At 38.7% G+C, this 22,447-nt stretch overlaps 1 protein-coding gene across 1 annotated transcript in view; it reads left to right on the top strand.

Annotated features, from left to right (window-relative positions):
• The window catches only part of ERC2 (ELKS/RAB6-interacting/CAST family member 2), a 916,748-nt gene that overhangs the window by 27,629 nt on the left and 866,672 nt on the right, over positions 1-22,447 (top strand). Inside the window, exon 2 of the mRNA XM_029918083.1 lies at positions 4,578-5,374. Coding sequence (XP_029773943.1) covers positions 4,718-5,374 — 657 coding nt within the window. The 5' untranslated portion in view covers positions 4,578-4,717. The remainder of the gene's footprint in view (positions 1-4,577; positions 5,375-22,447) is intronic.

Below are 22,447 nucleotides of genomic sequence, written 5' to 3'. Positions count from 1 at the left end.
CTTTATATATAGATTCTAATAGTTAATTTTGTCTAAAATTACACACACACCTACACACACACAAACACACACACACACACACACAGATACACTTAAAAGGAATTGCAAGCAACAACATCAAATTACTAACAGATACTGCCCATCAGTACCAGGATTGCGAGTATTTTCATTTTCTTCTGTATGCATATCTCTATCTTAAAATGTTTCTATAATCATCTATTAGTTGTTTTAACTATTAAGAAAACTGATTATTTATTGGGCCAATTAGAAAGCCTTTGACAAATTTCAAAGATTAGAAACATATATGTTATATTCTATGATCCCAATGCCAAAAATTAGAACCACTAGCCAAAATTAGAACCAATTAGCCAAAAACTTCTAACCACTTTGACATTTAAATATATCTTTCTGAATAATCCCTGGGATAGAAAAAAAATAAAAATAATGAGCTATTTACAAATGACAAGGGTTCTATATATAAAATCCTGGATTAGGCAGCCAATGAGTATAATCTTACATGCATTCATCAGAAAATATGATTGAAGATAAATGAACATTTAATACAAAAAGGCAAAGTAAACAGAAAGAAAGTAGAAATTATTATTAAGGATAAAGAGATACTGACAAAATGGAAGAGAGTATATATTAGAATATATCTACAAACAAAAACTATCTTTAAAACACTAAAAAAGTAGACATTCATTTGTCATATGGTCATCAAGAGAAACAAAAAAACAACATAGGAATGAGAAGGAGACATAACTGGAGGAGATTTTTTAAACTTTAAGCAAAAGTTACACAAAGCAATACCAGTAAGACTGAAAAATCTGTATGGAGTAAACTGTTGCTTAAGAAACATTTTAATGATCATTGGTACAAAATAGGTAATAAGATACCTGAATAGATCACTAAACATAGTGAAAAATAAAAAGATAATCAACAACAAAGGCCATTCAGTTTTATGGGTGTATTCTGCACAACATTTCAAGGCTGGAGTAGTCTCTTATTAGGCTAACTGTTCCAGAAAATGTGAAAAATGGAAAGCTTCTCAATCCATATCATGACACTACATAAACCTGATACTAAACCAAAAAAAAAAAAGAGAACCCAAGGAAACCAGGAGCCATTGTCAACATGTATTTCTCTTTAAATAAAGAAACCTTGTTTCACATAAGTTATGGTATCTCTGCATATTGTATGTTATATGTGTGTTATGTGTATGTGTGTTTGTAAATGATCAGATCTACTTTTGTTGGTTATTGCAATTCTCCAAAGCCTGGGCCAGCTGGGCTGATAAAATCACCACAGATGAAATCTGTGTGGGTATAAATTTTATTGAATTTGGATTAGGACCTCCAGTCTAGCTAGAGACTTCATAAATATCTGCCTCTAGACACAAGAGGAGAAGACAGGGAAAGAACAAGTTAGATTTTATCACTTCTAGGAAGATAACTCCGTAAGTGGTGGCTCAGCTAAGACCTAGATTCCTAGATTCTAAGCATAGCAAAAATAACATGTTCATTTAACTGTTGGAATTTTTAGAAGGAAAAAATATTTTTTTAATTCATAGTGATGAATACCTACATTAAAATAAAAAGGAAGATCTCACATAAACAGCCTAGCTTTATGCCTTAAGGAACTAGAGAAAGAATAAACTAAACCCAAAGTTAGTAAGATCAAAGCAGAAATAAATGAAATAGAGACTAAAAAGACAATAGAAAAATCTTTATTATAGAAAAATTAACACATACAAATAAAAGGAATAAAATGAAAACCACTTGGAATTCCACCACTGTTAACATTTTTTTTTAATGCTTAGCTATTTTGAGAGTGGGTGGGCAGAGAGAGAGGGAGAGAGAGAATCCCACGCAGGCTTCATGCTGTCAATGCAGAGCCTGACTTGAGGCTTGATTTCACAAACTGTAAGATTCAGATCCAAGCTGAAATCAAGAGTCGGATGCTTAACTGACTGAGCCACCCAGACACCCCTGTTAACATTTTGATGTATGTTGTTCCAGTCTTCTCTGTAAGTTAGTGTACATGTATGTGTGTTTTACAATGTGATTAAATCATAAACATGTTTTGTAGTCTGCTCCCCCACCACTGACACATTAGTGTGTAATGAACATCTTTCCATCTCATTAACATTCATATTACAGTCACATTACTCTAGGATCTTTCTCTTTTATCATATATGGAACTATATCATTGGAACTGTTGATTCACTTTTTCTACAGAACAGATTATCATGAAAAAAATCTTAGATACAAAATGATTTTTTAATATTTATTTTTGAGAAAGAGAGAGAGAGAGAGCGCATGTACAAGTGAGGGGAGGGGCAGACAGAGAGAGAGAGACACAGAATTCAAAGCAGGGTCCAGGCTCTGAGCTCTCAGCATGGAACCAGACATGGGTCTTAAACCTGTGAACAGTGAGATCATGAGCAGAACTCAGCTCCTTAACTGACTGAGTCACCCAGGGGCCCCCAAAATGATTTGTGTGTTATTTCAAGTAAAAAAATAAAGTTCCGAGCAACATAAACATATTTCTTTTTCATTCTTTTTAAACAGGAGATTAATTCTTTTTAGGAACTTTTTAGGGAAAGGAGGAGCATTAATGGAAAATATTTTTCATAATATATATGAGGACTCTTTAGGGTATAAATGACAGATACCCCAACTAGAATCTAATGAAATAAAAAAAGAAACTTACGAGTGAATGTATCCATTGTCTGTTGCTCCAGAAGTGCTGCAGAATATCTAACTTCAAAGCATTGGTGACATACTAAGAAGTATTTTTTAAGTCCATGAGTGTATGGAGCTCATTGGATGTCAGCTGGACTTGCTCATGCATCTGTGGTCAGCTGGTGGTTGGCTAGGCAGCTCTGCTAATCTTGGCTGGGCTTGCTCAAATGTATTGGGGTTTGTTAGCTATTGGCTAGGACCTTGGTTTTATGTTATTTTTCTCATCTTCTAGCAAGCTACATTGAGCATATTCTAATTAGTACTGCAGAGGAAAATGAGCAAGAGAATAAATACACAAGTGCTACTCAGGCCTCTGCTTCCTTTGAATTTGCTACCACCTTATTGGCCAAAGCAAATAATATACTGGACTCAGAATCAGATGGGAGGACATTGCCAAGGACACAGATGCAGGAAGGGGTAAAGAATTGGGGCCTTTAATGCAGTCACTCTACCTGGCATGTGTAACTAAAATGGCCTGAGGCAGATATACCTTCAGTGACTGCTGGATCCAGGGTATCCAGTGATGTCACTTGGTTTGATTTCAAACTATCTAAAGTTTGGCTCTGCTTTGCTTTTCATTAGCTTCACTCTCAGAGAAGCCATTTCCAAATGGTAGTACTAAGAAGTACTTATCTTTTCCAATTGTTCCAGCTAAAGTATGGTATAAATCTTTTTGGATCAATGTGGGTCACATGCCCATCCCTAACCTAAGGTCCTTCAGCTAGCCAGTGTTAGAGTGGAAATCTGAATCTTGGTTTGCCCCTCTGTAAAATCTATGGTCTTAGTGTCTAAAAAGCTGAAGAAAAATAAAGTACATTACACATACTCTAAAAAGAAAATCAGGAGGCCATCATGTAACCCCAGTAAGGCCACTTGGGTCCTAACACTGAGGGGATAATCACAACCATGTAGCCCAGTTACATAAAATTGTGTACCAAAGTGCTTGAGTAACCATGACAGGGAACTTCAACTACTTTTCTCTAAGGGGTATGGAACCAGGAAATCTAACATGGTGTACTGTCCTTGCACCATTTCTGTATGGGTGTGGGGTAGTGTGAAGTAAATATTTAAGTCAATCAAAATGGAAAAGCAGTCCCAAAACACCAGCCTGAAAGATGTGTGTGAAAGGAGAAAAAGACAGGATTGTCATTTTCTCTGGTAACAGCATTTAGGATCTGGCTAGATATATAGGGGTCTTGATGGTTGAGCCACCTGTTTTTCTTCTACCTCCAAAATGGCCAATAAGTTCAAACTCCTGAGTTGATGCCAGTTGATTGGTGATAGGCCATCTAAAATGTTATATTGAGAAGAGTTCCAATCTTAGTGGAAATGAGGACTGTGATGGATTAGTGATGTCTGGAATGGGTTCAGAATGGGGAGGTAACCACATGCTTGACTGTTATTTGATATCCTAGGAAGCAAAAGCTTCTCAGAGTCACTGCAGAGCCACTTGTGTATGGGGGAGGGAAGGGGTCATGCCCCAAGGATGGAGTATTTTATAGCTAAGTTCTGTATGATGAGGAATTCTATGGTGAATTTTCTGGAGGTCCCAACTGTCACTTAGCACAAACCAAAACGCAAAGCTTCATTTTCCTAAGGAAAAACAAGTTTCTTTTTTGCTCTGAGAACTTTTGACCTTGTTTGGGAGCAGGGTGGGAGAAATATATAAAATGTTTGCATGTAGTAAGTAAAGTTTGGGGTCATTTTAAAAAAAAAATGAATATTGGGTGTGACTATCTGTTATTCATGTATCTATCATTATCATCATTGATCTATCAATGTATTTTTAAAAATATAACAGCTTATTTTTGATTATTTTTTTTCATTTTTCAGATCTCTGTTTGGAGTCCTTTTCTGGTACAGATGGTGAAAAATACGCATTGAAAATTCTGGCCAGTAGTGGAAATACTGGCTTACCTCCCAACTTAGTATAGCATTCCTTCTCTTCAGTAGCACCTCATAATAGAAGAAAAATGTATGGAAGTGCAAGAACAATCACCAATCTGGAAGGTAGCCCTTCCAGATCTCCTCGTTTGCCAAGGTCTCCTCGTTTGGGCCACAGAAGAACAAGCAGTGGGGGAGGTGGAGGAACAGGCAAGACACTGTCCATGGAGAATATCCAGTCCCTTAATGCAGCCTATGCTACGTCTGGACCCATGTATCTGAGTGATCATGAGGGGGTGGCTTCGACAACTTACCCAAAGGGCACCATGACTCTGGGAAGGGCCACAAATCGAGCTGTATATGGAGGCCGAGTCACAGCTATGGGCAGTAGTCCCAATATTGCTTCTGCTGGACTTTCCCACACAGATGTTCTTTCATACACGGATCAACATGGCGGTCTGACCGGCTCATCTCATCATCACCACCACCAGGTTCCCTCCATGTTGAGGCAGGTAAGGGATAGCACAATGTTAGACCTTCAAGCCCAGCTCAAGGAACTTCAGAGAGAGAATGACCTCCTCCGGAAAGAGCTAGACATCAAGGACAGCAAGTTGGGATCTTCCATGAACAGTATCAAGACCTTCTGGAGTCCTGAGCTAAAGAAGGAGAGAGTCTTGAGGAAGGAAGAGGCAGCCCGAATGTCTGTCCTCAAGGAGCAGATGAGGGTTTCCCATGAAGAAAATCAGGTAGGTTATGACTCATCTGAGTTTTTCAGCCTTGGCTTCTCACTGAGTAATGGATGCTTTGCAGATCCACCACGACCTGTGCAGAAGGAAGTTGGGCATCATCAAGAAAGCTATGGCTTAGTATATGTTTGACTTGGAGACCACCAAAGGGCATAAGAAATGTGAAATTATAGCTTGTGATCCTATTTTGCAATAACTTTTTCACCCTGTTACTAAAGGGGAGGAATCATTCTTCATTGACTAACTTTTGTACTTGGTTAATTTTTTTTTTTCTTTTCCAGCAGTAACAACAGCAGCTCAGATGTACTTCCCTCTGCGTAGAAGAAGAAAATGTTAATTTTTACAAGAGTAGACACTTTAACAGCAACATTTAGAGGGCCACATTTGACTGGTGAATTGATTTATTTTTGAAGCCACAGCAGCTTTATTTCTTTCTAGAATGAGTGGAATTTATTCTCTAAATAGCAAACCAGACATTAAATAGCACTGGGTAGAATGGGGTTGGTATCATGTTGGAGAAACACAGTAAGTTTTACCTGGTCTTTCTTTTATCCATTCATGTTAAATAAGCATATACTATGTGCAAGGCACCATCTTACTCTTCTGTGATCTACTATGTCATAGCAAGATTAGTTTTCCCAGTGTCTACTTGCATTATATGCCATTTCTCTTGCTTTAAAGCTCTCAATAATTACTTATTGCCTTCAGAGTGCAGTCTGCCTCTTTGGCTGAGCCCACAGCACCATCAGCTGGAAGGCCTGAGGCAGCCTTTCCAGCCTTATCTCATAGGTCCTCTCTGCACATTTCCTATGCTGCCTGCATTATACTTGGTAATTTCTTCACATACTCACATTTTCCACCTCTGGTCCTTTGCTCTTTCTGTTCTCTTTCACTAATGGCCTTCTCAGCACCTCCTCTCCCTTCCTCTTCCCTTTCAGTGCCAGCCAGTCTCCATTTCCAAATCCTACCTATTCTGTGAGGCTCATTTATCTGCTGCCATTTCCATAAGGCTTTTGGATTCTGACATGCCTGGGGTTAAATCCCAGCCTCAACTCTTACTAGTAGTGAGGTAAGTGCTATGAGATGGGGAATAGAGAGCGCTGTGCCATTTGGCTGAAAAATTCCCAGATATCATTTAACTTTCTGTAGAAATTTGAGATAATTCTAACTTGGCTGAACTAGTGATTCTTCAATAATTGGTTTGGATGTTGGCCTAACAAAGCTCTCTGCCTTTCTTGGGGTTATCTGCTGGCCCTTCTGTTTCCTTGGATATCACCCTTTGGAGTCCAAGTATCTTTAGAAGCTTTGCTGATCTGTATGAGAATCTGCTCTTTGCCCTGCTTCTATGTGTAGAAAGCAGTCACCTTATCCTTTTGACAATCTGATGGAGCCTTTGCTTGTTTTCAGATGTGGAAACATGATTTTTAGTTAGAACTGAAAGTTTTGTTCTTCAATTCTAAATCAAACTGATGCTCTTCACTATCATTTCTGCTTTTTTTTTTCCCCCTGACTTTGCTGGTTCATGATGTTCTTGTGAACTTCTTACTGCTGTGTGGATTTCCCTAGTTCTGTACTGGTTTTCTTCTTTTTTTAGTTGCTTTGGGAAATGGTTACAACAGTTTAGGAATGGTGTGCTATTATGCCAATATATTATGTGTCTATTCTGACATTCACACAAATGTAAATATGGAAGTGACAACATAAAACAAATAATATATTTAGGTACATTTTAATGACACACAAAACCTTTTTGCTATTATAAAAACATTTTAAATCCCTTGTCTCTTTCATCTGGGTTAGTTTAAAGTAGAAAATATCCCTAGTTTTACTTAACTGTCTCATGTTACCTTAAGCCAGAAACAATTGAATACTTGAGGGTGCTCCCAGTACCCCTTCCTAGTTCTGGAAACTACTATGATCACAGGCTATGTTGGGTACTATGGGTGTCAAATGACCATGTGCATATGATCCAGTAAGAGCCCCAATATTAATCTGTGTATTAAATATAAGTAAAATTAATTATTTTCTTTTTTAGGTTAAAAGTGTTAAAGGAGGAAGAAGCATGGCGAGTTTGAAAAGTCTATTTGCTTGCAATATGAGGTAGTATTACAAAGTAAAGAATATAAATATTTACAAAAAGCAAGTTATTTTTTAACAATTGAAGCACCTCTCTTTCTTCTCTGGGAATTATGTCAGGATCCCTTTTAGAGGTATATGAGTACCTGCTGGTCAGGACAGGGTAGATCCTGCTGCAGTAATCAACAAACCTCAAATCTGAGTGGCTTAACACATCAAGATTCCTTTCCTATTCACCTGAAGTATGAAGTAGGTCAAGTGACTCTCCAGGGCAGCCCTCCTCCAGGCAGTGACTCAGGATCCAGGCTCTCTGCATCTTGGCACATGGCTTCAAGAGGTGCTATACCAGAGGAAGGCAGTGCCTGGAGATGGCACATTGGTTTCACAATTCCTTGGACTGGAAGTGACATGATTGCAAGGGGTTGGGAGGTATAGTCCTCTCCTCTTTCCAGGAAGGAGAGTCAGACATGAAGGAACACTAGAAATTTCTACCAGTGGGGTTTTATGTTTGTCAAAAAGTGGAAGCTAGATGAAATAAAGTTTGGGGAACAATCCAGATTCCTGCTGTTGCTGCTGTTTCATTTTTACTGCCACTGCTATCAATGGACATCTGTTGGGGCTTACTATGTGTCAGGCATTGTTCTTAGAACTTTGTGTACATTATCTTATTTAGTGTTTGCATCAGTCACCTGACATGGGTGCTAGACTTTTTCTCATTTTACAGATGAAAAATAAATTTAGGGAGAATAAGCAGCTTGCCCAAGCTAGTAAATGAGAGAGCTGGGCTTTAAGGCTTTGGTATAGTTTATGCCAATGTCTAAGACTTTAGGTTCATTAACTCCTTAAAGGATCACTGAGCTGTGAATATAATCTTATCATATGTGTTATATGAAAAAAATGACCAGTTCTTATAAAATGATTAAGAATGTGATTTAGTTTAATTGGGATTTTTATTCTTAATTAGGAATTTATTTCTTTTTCCCAGAAGTTTTTTTTGTGCTGTTTAGAGTTTTTGCCATTTACCATAACTGACTATCATTTCCCTTCAGAGGAAAAAATCATGGAAACTTTTTCTGTATGGAAGAAAAGAATGTAAAGGAGATAAGGGACATTTGATTGTGATTCCATATGCACAACAACCAGAGACTGCATCTACAACTGTAGTTCTACAAGAAGGTATCCAGATAATTAGAATTTTGCTAACCTAAATTGGGGTGATCTAAAACCATTTGAACTATGCTACGTGAATACAAATGGGAAGCAGGTCCATCATAGGGTGGGGGTGAGGCAGCTCTAAGTGGTCTCATATATGAAATTCATGGTTCTGTGAATTTAATTCTCTCACTAATGCAAACCTTTCACCTTTATATGCAGTGTTGAAGAGGGCTCCCACTCATGAATTCTTTTGCAGTATATTTTGAAGTTCTAGTGGCTCAGTCCAAGGGAGCTGAACCCAACTGCAGATCAAAAGGATGATGTTGAGCATCCTCTCTGTGTTACAGGAAGCACATGACTGTTGGAACCTTGGGGACAATGAGTAGGTGGCTGTGACCAAATTTCTTATGTGCGAAGAGTAGATACTCAGGTTCCTGTTTGGATATTTCATCTCAGATTCCTTCACTACTCCTATTTCCCAGGTTCTCTCCCAGGCCCTAGTTCATAGCCACATAGAGCTGCATGAATAGAAATATATTTTATTTCTAAGAGTTACAGTATTGGCAGTTGGCATTATTGGCACGTTTGTATAAACTGGAGTGCATGGATGCATAGTTACTCTTATGTTATCACTTGTACTTTTTACTTCATGATGTACTGTCTTGAATGGAAGAAGAGGGTGGTAGAGTATTACTGATAGTTAATCTTTGGAATGGTGTGAACTCAATGTCAAACCTATAGAATGTTTTGAGGACAGGTGGAAGAAAAGATTTGGAATGGATGTTTGGCTGCCACTTGAGGCAGCCTCCTTGTTATTTTTAATTCCTAGAGGGGGTGGAGGTGGATTTGGGGGCAGGAGAATGCAACTATTGGAAAGTAAAGTGACCTAATTTTCTCTGAAAGGTTATATGATTATCTTTTCTTTATAGCTCTTTTCTATTTACCTGTGTAATAGAGATCACAAAGGGAAAACATGGTAAAGGAGGAATTTTCAGAAATTTCATAAGGACATGTCTTACAGTTTGATGCATTAAATTATTGACTTTTCATATTCCTGATTTTTTTGCAATAATTAACTTTGTATTTTAATAGATTACTTTTTTCCAAATTAGATGTATATTAAACAATTTTGAGCATTTTCCTAACTTGCACATGGCTGGCTAAGGATCTGCAGGAATATAAATAGCATCACACGCTGGGAGATTGTACTAGATCTAATATTTACTCATCTTGTGAATGCAGAAGTGGGACAAGGTCATTGGGAAATATAACCTAAGAAGTGTAAGTAAACCTGCCTGGGGAGTTTTAGAGCTTTTAAGCAATGGTTATGTGATAATTTCTATTTCTGGCTTAACACAAGAGGAAATGATCTACTCTAAATCAATATTAATGTGAGTTTTTGATGAGTTTTTGAGCTAGTTTTAACATATGATTTATTGGTTCTCATTTTGAGCCTGTAACTTGAAAAGGTCAAGATGGATCACATTTCTGTGTTTCTTTTATCATTTTGTTTTGTTTGCATAACTGTAGGGCCATTTGAACAGGGTCATTAAACTCTGTTTTAAAATGCTCATTGCATGGGGCGCCTGGGTAGCTCAATTGGTTAAGTGTCCAGCTTCAGCTCAGGTCATGATCTCTTGGCTCAGGTCATGATCTCACGGTTCGTGGGTTCGAGCCTCACGTTGGGCTCTGTGCTGACGGCTAGCTCAGAGCCTGGAGCCTGCTTCAGATTCTGTGTCTCTCTCTCTCTGACCCTCCCCTGTTCGCACTCTCTGTCTCTCAAAAATAAATTAAAAACAATTTAAAAACATTAAAAAAATACAATGTTCAATTCAGGGACACCTGGGTGGCTCAGTCGGTTAAGCATCCAACTTCAGCTCAGGTCATGATCTCACAGTTCGTAGGTTCAAGCCCCTTGTCGGGCTCTGTGCTGACAGCTCAGAGCTTGGAACCTGCTTCTGATTCTGTGTCTCCCTCTCTTTCTGTCCCTCACCCACTCACACTCTATCTCTCTTCTCTCAACAATAAATTAAAAAAAATTTTTTTAAATGCTCATTTCATTGGGCGTGTCCAGATATGAAGAGTGGGTGATAGAATGAATTCTATCTCCTATTGGGAAAGTGGCAAGTACATTGTGAGGGGGTATCCACTAACAGTTAAATGCAGCTGCAATCACCTTGAGTACGGGGTGTTTGTGAGATTAAGGGCTCAGCTGTGGAGTGTCCAGATCCATCTAGTTTGTGGATGGGACTTAAATATATTCTCTACTCAGACCTGTCTTATCCCTGTGCCTTTTTTCAGGCTCCATTCCTTCTGTTACTCTAAGTCTGAGTTCCATCGATCCCTCAAAGCCAGTTTTCCAAAGTGTATCCAGGGAAACAACACTTTGCAGATGGGATTTTCTGGTCAAATAAACTTGAGTCATAGTATACTAGATACTTCTATCCTGGAAATTAATAATGCTTATGTAATGGATTGAATTATGTTCTCCCCAAAGAGATATGTTGGAATCTTAATCCTCTGTAGCTTATAATGTGATTTTACTTGGGGATAGGATTTTTATAGAGGTAATCAAGTTAAAATGAGGTCATTTAACCCAATATGTCTGATGTCCTTGCCAAAAGGGGAAATATGTGGGGCACCTAGTGGCTAAGTTGGTTAAGCATCTGACTTGATTTTAGCTCAGATTATGATCCCACAGTTTGTGAGATTGAGCCCCACATCATGCTCTGCACTGACAGCAGATTCTCTTTCTCCCTCTCTCTCTCTGCCCCTTTTCCACTCATGGTCTCTCTCACTCTCTCTCTCTCAAAATAAATAAAGAACATTAAATAAAATACAAAAGGGGGAAATTTGGACACAGACATAAACATGCACAGAGGGAAGACCATGTGAAGAGACAGGGAGAAGATGGCCATCTACAAGCCAAGGAAGGAGGCCTGGATTCTACATTCACAGTCCTCAGAAGGAAGTAATTCTGGTGACACCTTGATCTTGAACTTCTAGCCTCCAGAACTGTGAGACAATAAATTTCTGTTGTGTAAGCCACCCATTTTGTGCCATTTTATTGTGGCAGCATTAGCACACTAATATAATATATCCCCATGTGAAATGAAATGCTCTAACTCTTACAGTTAAAAAAATTATTAAGTTTGCTTAACCCCCAAAAGTCCATGAAACTTTATCTTAAACCAAGCATCTATGTATTAAGCAGCTATTGCTGCAGTAATGAAGTGTAACAAGCCATTCCAAAACCTACTGTCTTAAAAAAACAAGTATTTACCTCTCTCTCACATATCTGCAGGTTGGTTGCAATTTAGTTGAACAGGGCTGGACTCAGGACATCAGACTCTAGGTTGAAAGTCCAGTTCAGATATGTTCTACATGTATTCACATTCTCCTTGGAACAGAAGCTATTCAGGAATTCATCTTATGGTGGGTCACAGATGCCAAGTGTCCAACCAAACCACATAAACACATTTAAAACCTATGTTTATATCCACTAACATTCTATTGCCTAAAGGATGTTACATGGTCAAACCCAAAGTCAGTGGATTATACTTCCTGCCAAGTCACATATTTATGTATATGTGTGTGTGTATATATATGTACATATCTGTTATTCTGTTATATATGTTAACATATATGTTATTATTATAGATATTTTGTTTATACATTTTAAATAATCCTATTTGTCATAAACTATAAATATTCCTAGAACTAAAGGCCACACTTTGAGAAAGGCTGCTTTAGGAGTAGCTCTGGAAGCAATATATTAAAGTTTGAGACCTGTGAAGGTAGATGAGCACTTTCAGTGTGGTCAAAGGCTCCTTCAGTGGCTGGGCCTTCCAGAGTGTCTTAATGATGCCTGTTTAATGGCCGAGTATCAGGCTCCTCCCCTTCTGTCTCATGTAACTGGGCAATGAAACCCAAATGGGTATCTGAAAGATTCTGGGAAAGCTTTTGCTTTCCTGGTAAAATGAGTAAATGTCTATCGCCAGTGATGCTTCTTCCCACTTCTTCCTGCCTTGAGTGTTGATATGTTGCCTGGAGCTGTGTCATTTGTATAGTAACCATGAGAGAAAGGCCTAGCCAAGCATAGAAACATAGGTCTTGCCATCTCTTAGCACTTGTCCAGACCTCTAGTCATGTGAGAAAATAACCCCTCATGGTTTAAGTCACTGTTGGTTGGGTATTCTATTACATGCAGCTCAATACCTTCCTAACTGATAAAATAGAAAGTTATTGGTTGATAACTATTATTCATAATAATTATCAGTCATGATAACCATAAAAATAGATGTATTTCAGTGAGCTGAAATGAGACCTTAAAGGACCTTACATGTTAGATTGAAGAAACCTACTTACCAATTGTATTGGGCAACACTCCAAAGTAGTGACACAAAAGCTCCTCAAAGCCTATGCAAGCAAAAAAGGGGGACTTATTAGTTCTTATAATGAAATTGCAGAGAGGCTTAGATGTTGAGCTTAGGGTTGACTGGATCCAGTGCCTCAAACTGTAACAGGATTTTGTCTCTCCTCATTGTTTCATCTCTGGATCTTGATCTCTGCCTCTGTCTGTGTGTAAGCCTCATTTTTGTCTTTCATGTGGTGGGTGGTCTTGTCTGCCAGTACCGTAGGGTCATAACTGAAGGGTTAAGAGATCCCTGTCTTCACTTTCCATTTGGAAAATTTATAAAAGGATTTTGGTCCTGCCTTGGTCATAACCTGTCTCCAGGACTTGGCGAGTGGGTATTGCTGGGGCAAGGGGCAGGTAGGTGAGGAGGGGTTACTATGACTCGTGAGTCTGTTAGACTTTAGGGAGGGGGTGGTTCTTTTTTTTTTTTTTTTAAAGTAGGCTTTATGCCCAGTATGGGGCCTGATGAGGGGCTTGAATTCATGACCCTTAGATTAAGACCTGAGCTGAGATCAAGAGTAGGATTCTTAACTGATTGAGCCGCCTAGGCGCCCCACGGGGCAGTTCTTTAAAAAAACTGAGATGAAGGGCAAAGGGATGCTGTAGGACAAAAACAGATGTTCACTGCACTGACTTGGGCTGTCCTTAGTTACCCTCTTTCTTCAAATATTTTAAGGGTTTATGGTCATACCAAGAGCCCCGAGAGATTAAGTCAATCAAATATCATATAGGTATATAACCTTATTTCATTGTAACTTTGATTTAAAGTATGAGTGTTTATGTATGCCTTCCCCAATGTTACATAGGTGAACAGATTTAGAACTGGCTCATATAAACCAGTTTAGCACTACAGTATAATTTGGAATGTTTAATTTTAGAAGGACAACAACAACAACAAAAAGTCTACCTTCCTCATCTTGAAATAGTCTTCCTCAGCTCTTCAGAGAACTATAGCTTTTGTCTACCTTTCCAGCAAGATGGAAAACCTTTGGTCCAGATTTAGGCAATGACCTATTTAGACTGAAACCACAATTTTAAATGGCTTTCATGGGTAGGTGAACACTTCCTTTGGTTCTGAAGATAGATGAGATGGCACAGAGCCAACAGTTGATTTCTTTGTTTGCTAGAATGTAGGAGAATGATTTGAAGTGAACTACACACATCTTTTTCACAAATGTCAGCTAGTTTTTGCCTCAGTAATCTCTTGCAGTCAGCCCTAAGATCAGCCATGTGCATTGCATTAGTAGCCCTAAAGATTTTTATTCCCAGGTTTTATTTTATGAAAGACTTGGCTAATGGTGGGGAGGAATATAAACATTCCTGTATGCTGGACTTTGGGTGAGCTAAATGACTTCCATCTTACATTTTCTCTCTGGATCACTTTATTTTGGCAATGGGATAGCAACAATACAAAAGCAACTAAAGAAAATGCTTTGGAATATTTCAATGAAAAGATTATTTTAATCTCATTTGTGCCAAAGGCACTTTTTGAAACCAAGCTCCAAGTCAGGGAAGGAAGACGTAGAGGTCACCCCCAAAACACTGCCTAATAAAATTCCCTATAGAAAACATCCTCAGAGGATTTTAAGAAGCAAGTGTATGTTGACAGGAGAGACGTGACAGGAGTGATTTTATCGGTCAAAGCAGATGGGGTGGGTTCTGAACCTGGCCTCTTCTGGCCAGAGTGCAATTTCAGTTTCTATAATGAGTTGCAGGTGGAGCTCTTGTGTTGTTGTTTTGGCGTCCACTGACATCTGTGTGCAAATTCCCACCACCCCCAGTTGGCATTTGGACTCAATAAGTGGTTTTGGCTTTGTAGGAATATGGAAAATTGTAAATCTATTTCACACACACATAGATAAAGCTGCTCAAAAGGTCAGGTTCTGAAAGCTGTGGAAAGCATTTTCAAAAGTTTGGGAAGTAGGTTTTAGGCAGAGTGTGGGCATGCAGCCAAGAGCCAGGGCAGCTTGACAAACAGAATTCTGGCATGTGCAATTTCATCTCTGTTTCTCCATGAAGCCAGCATTTGATTGTATCTTGGAACTGATGTGCAGCCATTTTGATTTTTAGAAGGAACATTCTAGAAAGAAAAAGTACAGCTACTTCCTGTCTTATAATCCCATAGCTTGACTTGTACTGTCTGGTTTGGCTATATACATTGATCAAGTTAACTTACTTGTTCTCAAGTGAGGGCAATTTGGCTCCCATGGGACGTTTGGCAATGTCTGAAGACATTTTTGGTTGTCACTACTGGATGGGATGATGTGCAGTGGGTAGAGGCCAGGATGCTGCTGAACAGCTCAAAGTGCATAGAACTACCCCCTACATTATCTGGCCAAGAATGTCAATAGCTCCAATGATAAGAAACACTGAGTTAATTAAAGGACTACTGTCTCTTCATTTTATTTATTTATTTATTTAATTTATTTTTTAACATTTATTTTTGAGAGACAGAGACAGAGCAAGACAGAGCGTGACAGAGCATGAGTAGGAGAGGGGTACAGAGAGAAGGAGATACAGAATCTGAAGCAGGCTCCAGGCTCTGAGCTGTCAGCACAGAGACCACATGGGGCTGGAACCCATGAATTGTGAGATCATGACCTAAGCTGAAGCCAGATGCTTAACCAACTGAGTCACCCAGGCACTCCTATATCTTCATTTTCTTAATACTTTGCCTACACTCAATTCTTTCACTTTGTTCTGACGAAAATGTATGTATTTATGTAAAAATATTCATATAAAAGGTAAACTTGATTCATCATTTCCATCATTTTGTGGAAAAGGATTAATTATGAATGATGTCTTTTGTTTTTGTTTTTAAATCTTGACCTGGACTAGTAACCATGAATCTTCAAATGCCTTGATTCTTTTAGAGGTAGACATTTGGTATATAGAGATTCATTTTTTTAAGTTTATTTATTTATTTATTTTGAGAGAGACAAAGACAGCTCAAGTGGGGGAGGGGTAGAGAGAGGGAGAGAGAAAATCCCAAACAGGTTCCACACGGCCAGCACGGAGCCAAATATGGGGCTCAAACTCAAAGCCACGAGGCACCCAGATAGAGATTAATCTTTTAAGGAAAGAGACAACCCTTTAAAAAAATGAAACCCATTTTTTAAACCATCATTTCTTTATACCTTTAGTGGATTTTTATGGTGATTTTTTACTATGTCTGACATTGATTTTGGAAAGGAAAGAAGTATTTTTGAGCTCCTACTTTGTACCAGGAATTTACTAGTTACTTTACATGTGTGTGAGCTCCACAGTCCAGCAAAACACATGGCACCTTCATTTTACAAATGCGAAACAAGACATGGAGATTACATGGCCTGAGGTCTCACCATTAGGTAGAGCTGGAATTTGAATCTCAGGTATGCTTAGCTTGAAAGGTGTATTCTTTCTATGGTCTTAAAGGAGAAAACAACAGATTTTCTAGAAAACCAGGGAATTAGGTGTGAAAATGGAAGCTCTGATATAGCATGGAAGTAGGAATGTGCTGCTTGAGGTTTCTGTCAAGGAGTTATATAGAGTTATATAGAAAGGACAGAAAGCCAGAATGAGGAAGGGAGCATGTTGTCTAGAGCAACAGAGGAGATCGGGCAAGCAGGAAGGAGCAAATGCATTCTTGTCAGGTATTTAAGCAGAGGAGGATGCCAAAGGAAAATCTTGGAAACCCACTGAGAAGGATGGGAGGAAACAACTCCCAAGAACTGTCTGGAAAATTAAAACTGCAGGTGGCAGAAAAATGAGAGATTATCTCACAGGATGTTCATTAAAGGTCTGGCAGATCCATTCAGGTGGTTATGGGTTTGACAAATTGACTGGATCTATAAGAGCAGGGCTTCAGGAATGGGGAAGTTCTTTGTTATGGGTTATCATACTCCAACAAGGATGGTCTTATTAATCCAGTTAGAATTCTTCCCAAACTTGCCTCTATCTACAGGAACTCAGAGCTACACGGACAGCTTCCCGGTGCATGAGTCCCACAGCTGGAGCTCTCAGTGTTCTTTTCAGGTGATTTCTGGCCTCACTGGGGTGGTCACACCTACTTAGGATTTGTCTTTTTAATTGTTCCAAATCTTGTGTCTCAAAGTTAGCTCTTCCCCTCTTGGGTCCCAGTATTCCTCATTTCCATCTTTCCCAGCAGCTTTCACCTATGAAACCTCTTCTTTGTCCAGATCATTTATTTACTAATTGATTTAGTCACCACTTATTTAAGGGAAAATGTAGTTGCAAGTAGCAGAAACCCATTCAAACATGTTGAAGGGTAAAATAAAGGGATTTACTAGGAACACATAAAAATTATTTTCCAACCCTCAGTGTATACAGGGCAGCCAGATGTTCTGGGGGGCTGGAATTAAGTTAGTTGGGAAATAATCAGGAATAAGGACAAAGTCAGTTTTTCACTCTTTCTCTCTCATGTCTCTCTTATTTTCTCTCTTGATACGTTTTTATATGGTGCTTCTGAAAAAGTGGCCACTCAAGGAAAGCATCTTCTCCATTCAGTTGCTTCATAGAGACTGTCTAGAGTTGCTTGGTTTCAATTTCAAATTCAGAGAAACAAAAATCTGATTGATTCAGCTTGAATCCAGAGTTTGTGCTAGGTCCAATCAGCTGTGGCTAAGGGAATCATGAGATCCACAGTCTTTCAACAGGGCTATAAAAAGACTGCTGGAAATGGGGTATGATGGGTAGATTCCCTAATAAGGGAACATGTGGATAAGGTGGTAAGGAGGGAAGGACAGCTCTTGCTGGGAAATACAGTTGTGCAACACGTAAATGGGAGCTTGCCTTATTTCAGTTTTTAAGAAGACTATGACCAAAGAAAGTTAACTACTATCACCTGTCCATAGATAGCTATTTCAACAGCAACTTTAGGAGCCTTTTGGGATCTCTGGGCCTTCTCATCCATGTTGTCAATCCCTACCTCTGATTTTGCCCACTGAAGAAATTCCAGAAGTGGTATTAACTGACATGAGGATCAGTTCATGCTGTCTTATCTTAGTGGATCTGTGTGGTTTCTTTATATAATGTTGGATTGCATCCTCTATGGAACTTTAAAAAATTCTCCACTTTTTGTAAGCTTCCTTAGTCTCATTGGAAAATTGGGTCTCCAAAGTGGATGAGATTATGGTGCCAGTTACAAACTTTTAGAACTAGGCATTTTATAATCTGGCATCTTCTATTTTAAGTTACAGCAGTTAGCTTGAGTTCTAAAAAGTTTTGTCTCCTGAGCATATATTATCTAAAAAGGAATTGAAAAAAATTAAAATTCGTCCCTTGGATGAGTTTTCTGGAATATCCATGTAAAGTGATATAAAAGTTCCCAAAGAATCCTGGAACCAGATGAATAAGTAAATATATGAGTTGGAAAGTTGGACAGTGCACATGATGACCACATTTAGAAATTGCTCAAATTTAGAAATGTAGCAAATAATAAAGTTTGTGTTTTCAAATTTTTTAAACTTATATTTGTGGTTTTCAACTTTGGGGAGCCATGTACTTTTTTAGAAGCCAATGAAAACTTTTACATTTTTCCTAGAAAAATGTGCATAACCTGAATTGTGCACAATATTTCACTTCCTTATCTCTGCTCTGAACCCCAAGGATACCTGAGGATATTAGGTAAAACTCTGTCTGGATATTGCCATTTAATATTATATATTGCACATGTATTAGGAGTAGGTAGTTCCTGGCAGTTAATGAAATGAATGAGCTCTAGGTAATGTGAGACATGTCTTTAGCTCACTGTTCTTCAATTTTTGCTGAGAAGTAGGGGACATGTGCCAGAATGTTGGTGATAGTTGAAGGTATGTATACTGGTATGGTGGAAACTGATAGATGGACAGTACCCATTCACTAAACATATTCAAATACAATATCCTAAAGGTGATAAATTTTAGTCCACCCTCAGGAAGAAGTTATCCCAGAAGAGTTTGCATTGTGTTGGGTGTCATACTTAAGTATATATTTAAATATTTTCATTAGAGATTTTTGTTTGGTTCATTATGTTTGTCTTGGGATACCAAAATTCCTAGTTGACCACAGATAATTCTATTTCACTTTTTTGTGATTGCAAATAAAATCAAACACTGCAAACCAAATTATGCTGTAGGGATTTGTGATAGTGCAAGGAACAAAAGAGTTTTCAAAGTTATAAGTAAGAGTAATTGGGTACCTACTGTGTTCCCAATAATAGGCTAAAAGCTGAAGAAGACTCTCAAGTGTAAGACACATTTACTATCTTGTGAAAATTATTAGAGACCTATTTTTTTTCTATGTGGAATGTAATTAAGGAACATAGCAGTCATGTACCTTGCTTTTGATGGACAGTTTACTCTACCTTGGAACTTGAGCATGAAATTTAGGCTAGGGAAGAAAACTTCTTGCTCAACTTACTTATCTTTCTGAGAAGAACCCTTGATAGTGACTTTCTTTTTTTTTCTGTGGAAGCCTAGCCAGAGTCTAGGAGAGTGGGCTCAGTATCCTCCCAACAGCCAGATAGTGTAAGGTTTCTTGAAGGGGTTGAGGAGGGGGAGTTATAGAAAGTCTGGGCTCTTGCCTTTCTCAGGCAAGCATGTGAGTCTGTGACTCACTTTCCCATCTAGAACACCCACCTGACTACAATATGTTCCCTTGATAAGAATAAAAATGATCAGTATAGCTCGTAAAGCACTTCCTACGTATACCCTAAATGAGATAGTGATATTTCAAACACTGTGCTGATGGGCTCACATATGGTATCTCATTTAATCTTCATGATGACCTTGTGAAGTAGGTACTCTTAATAATATCGCTATTTCATGTGCGAGTAAGGTAAGGCTAGAGGAGAGATCACTTGTCCAAGGTTACAGTTAGCAAGTGGCAGAGCTTGAGTTGAGCCCCGGCAGACTATGTCCAAAGTTGGTCTTCAGTCAGTCAGCCCTAACTATGGTATAGAGTGGCCATCCTCGTGTACACAAGCTGATCTTAGGACAAGCATGGAGTCTGCATTACACAACTTGGAAGACCAAGCCACGGCTTTCCAATGAGAAAGTTATTGCCTTTCCAGATCTCATCCAGTACTTCTAATGAACTTCAATGAGAAAGTCTCAACTTGTTATGAGTCTTGACCACCTTCTTAACACCTATTAGGTGTTTCCTGCCCTTACTGTAGGATGGAATGACATTCCTAAACAATGCTTGTATTGTAATCTGGCATCCCCAGTTTTACCCTTTGTATCTGATATGCTGTCCATTCAGAGTTTCTGTGAGCAGACTGGTAGTGTGGCCTTAGAGTGGCCTGCCTTCTCAGGTCTTGCTTCACTGTCTTTGACAGTATTTGAGAGCATCAGCTTTGGGGGTGGATTGCTTGGTTTCCATTTCCAGCCGTTCCCACTTCTCTCTTTGAAATTGTTTCCTCACCTGTAAAATATGTGTAATGATACTACCTGCTTTAGTGGTAAATTTACTGCTAGTGGAGTAAATTTAATAGGATTTAAGTTTAATTGGATTAAATGAGGGAGTTCATGTAACAATATTTAGCATCATGATCACCTGAGTAAATATCAAGGTAATAGATGATAATAATCATGAGGGAAAACTGAGGTATCACATGGGGGAGTAAAATGCTAAAAGAGTGGCAAAGAAATGTTACGGTAGAGCCATACTGAAGATTGTCCCATCTCTGATTATTCTGCAATTTGTATAAGCTGATTTGAGTTGAGGCTTTATTACTAATAGCCCAGTGCATCTTGATAGAGCCATGAATATTCAGGGTTCTCTGTTTAGAATCTTTATGGTTATAAAAATGAGTAGGTCCCAGCTCCTGCCTTGAGAACCTAGTCTAGCAGAAAAAGTGCTGTATCCAAAAACCCAGAAAAAAGAATTATAAAAAAAGGGAAGAAATTTGTCCCTGCCATTAAAAGATATAATTTTATTTAGGAGCTCAAAGAAGGAAGAGATGATGGAAGACTTTATATGGAGGAAGGTGGCATTAGAGATAGTCCCTAAGGGTGGATAACTATTCAAGATGGTAGGTGGGAGCAGGGGTCATTGGTGGGGAGTCGAAGTTCTCAGTGGAGGGAATGGCCAAGAGAAACTAGATGACTAGAGATTTATTTCATAAAGCATAGATGTGAAGGGAGGGCAAAAGTAGTGGTCCAAGTATTGAACTTATATCTAAAGAGTAGAAAGAGAAATTAACCCTTGGAGATCACCTTTTTAAATTTTTTGAATTAAGAGATGTTAGTGTGGTGCTTAATATATACAGAGGCATATGTTGGGACAAACCACATTTTGCTTCTGTGATTTTTCCTGTGTGTTCCTAGCCCTGTGAACTCCTCTGGGACTGCCATGTTACCACAGAAAGATGAGCTCCTCTGTCAATATGCTGAAGGTCAAAAGGGAAAGGTGCTTATGGATCCAGCAGAAGCTTTGGGTCTGTTGAGTCGAAAATGCTTAATTTTCCTTGACTTAATTCTTTAACATCCTTTTTCGTGTGTGTGTGTGTGTGTGTGTGTGTGTGTGTGTGTATGTGTCTGAGAGAGAGAGAGGGGATTGTTGCATGTGTAAGTATTATTATATGCCAAAGAGATACCTGTTGTTCTTAGGTGTGGCTAGGAGTGTTTCTATGACCAAGGTATTGACCCCTTAGGTGAATCTAAGCCAGTTTATGTTGTTTTGCAGATGGTTGCTCTGGAAAATTTTGGGCCATAGCCAGACCTTTCTCATGCTTAAAAAAAAAAAAAGTAAGAATCACATTACATTTTTCTGGTAGGCTGAAATGAAATATTTTCTATGGTATGAGATGGAAACTGTAAATTTTTGTATCACTATAGGGAGTAATAGAGAACAAAAGATGAGGTTGACTTCCCAGTAAATGCTGTTTTCTGAGCCCTCAGGAAAGGCAAACTCTCAAGTTGCCCAAGAAAGGTAACATGGCTTCCAAGTCTACATTGGTTCACACATTAATCCTACCAGCTAGAAACTTGAAGACTCACAGGAGGTGTTTGATTGATTTTTGTAAACTTTGGCCTGTTTTGCTGATCTTTGTCTACTGAATCCATCTGCTGCATAATCTCTGGCCAACTAAAACTTTTATAATGACACTTTAACAGTTTGTGCCAATGGAATGGTCTCTCAAATAAAGTTCTCTAACCCAAATCTCTCCACTGGCCTTAGATGTGTTTACTCAGTTTCCACTGGAGATGACACTGATGTCCCTCAAGAGGGTAAAGCAAAATGATGACTGAATGGCTGAAATGGGTCAAGTCAATAAATACGGAACTTTTCCCATGTGCTGGGCTAGGTGCTGAGGGTATAGTAATAGACAAAATTTCCTTCCTGTATGGAACTTCTATTCCCATGGGGGAAAAGGAGTCAAAAGTTTTGGGCTTGAGCCACTGGGGAAGCTGAGGGCAAAACAGGTTTAGGATGTGGGGAGA

This window comes from Suricata suricatta, chromosome 12 (assembly GCF_006229205.1).
Source record: "Suricata suricatta isolate VVHF042 chromosome 12, meerkat_22Aug2017_6uvM2_HiC, whole genome shotgun sequence".
Classification (NCBI taxonomy): Eukaryota; Metazoa; Chordata; class Mammalia; order Carnivora; family Herpestidae; genus Suricata; species Suricata suricatta.
This window is presented reverse-complemented; position numbering and strand designations above follow the sequence as displayed.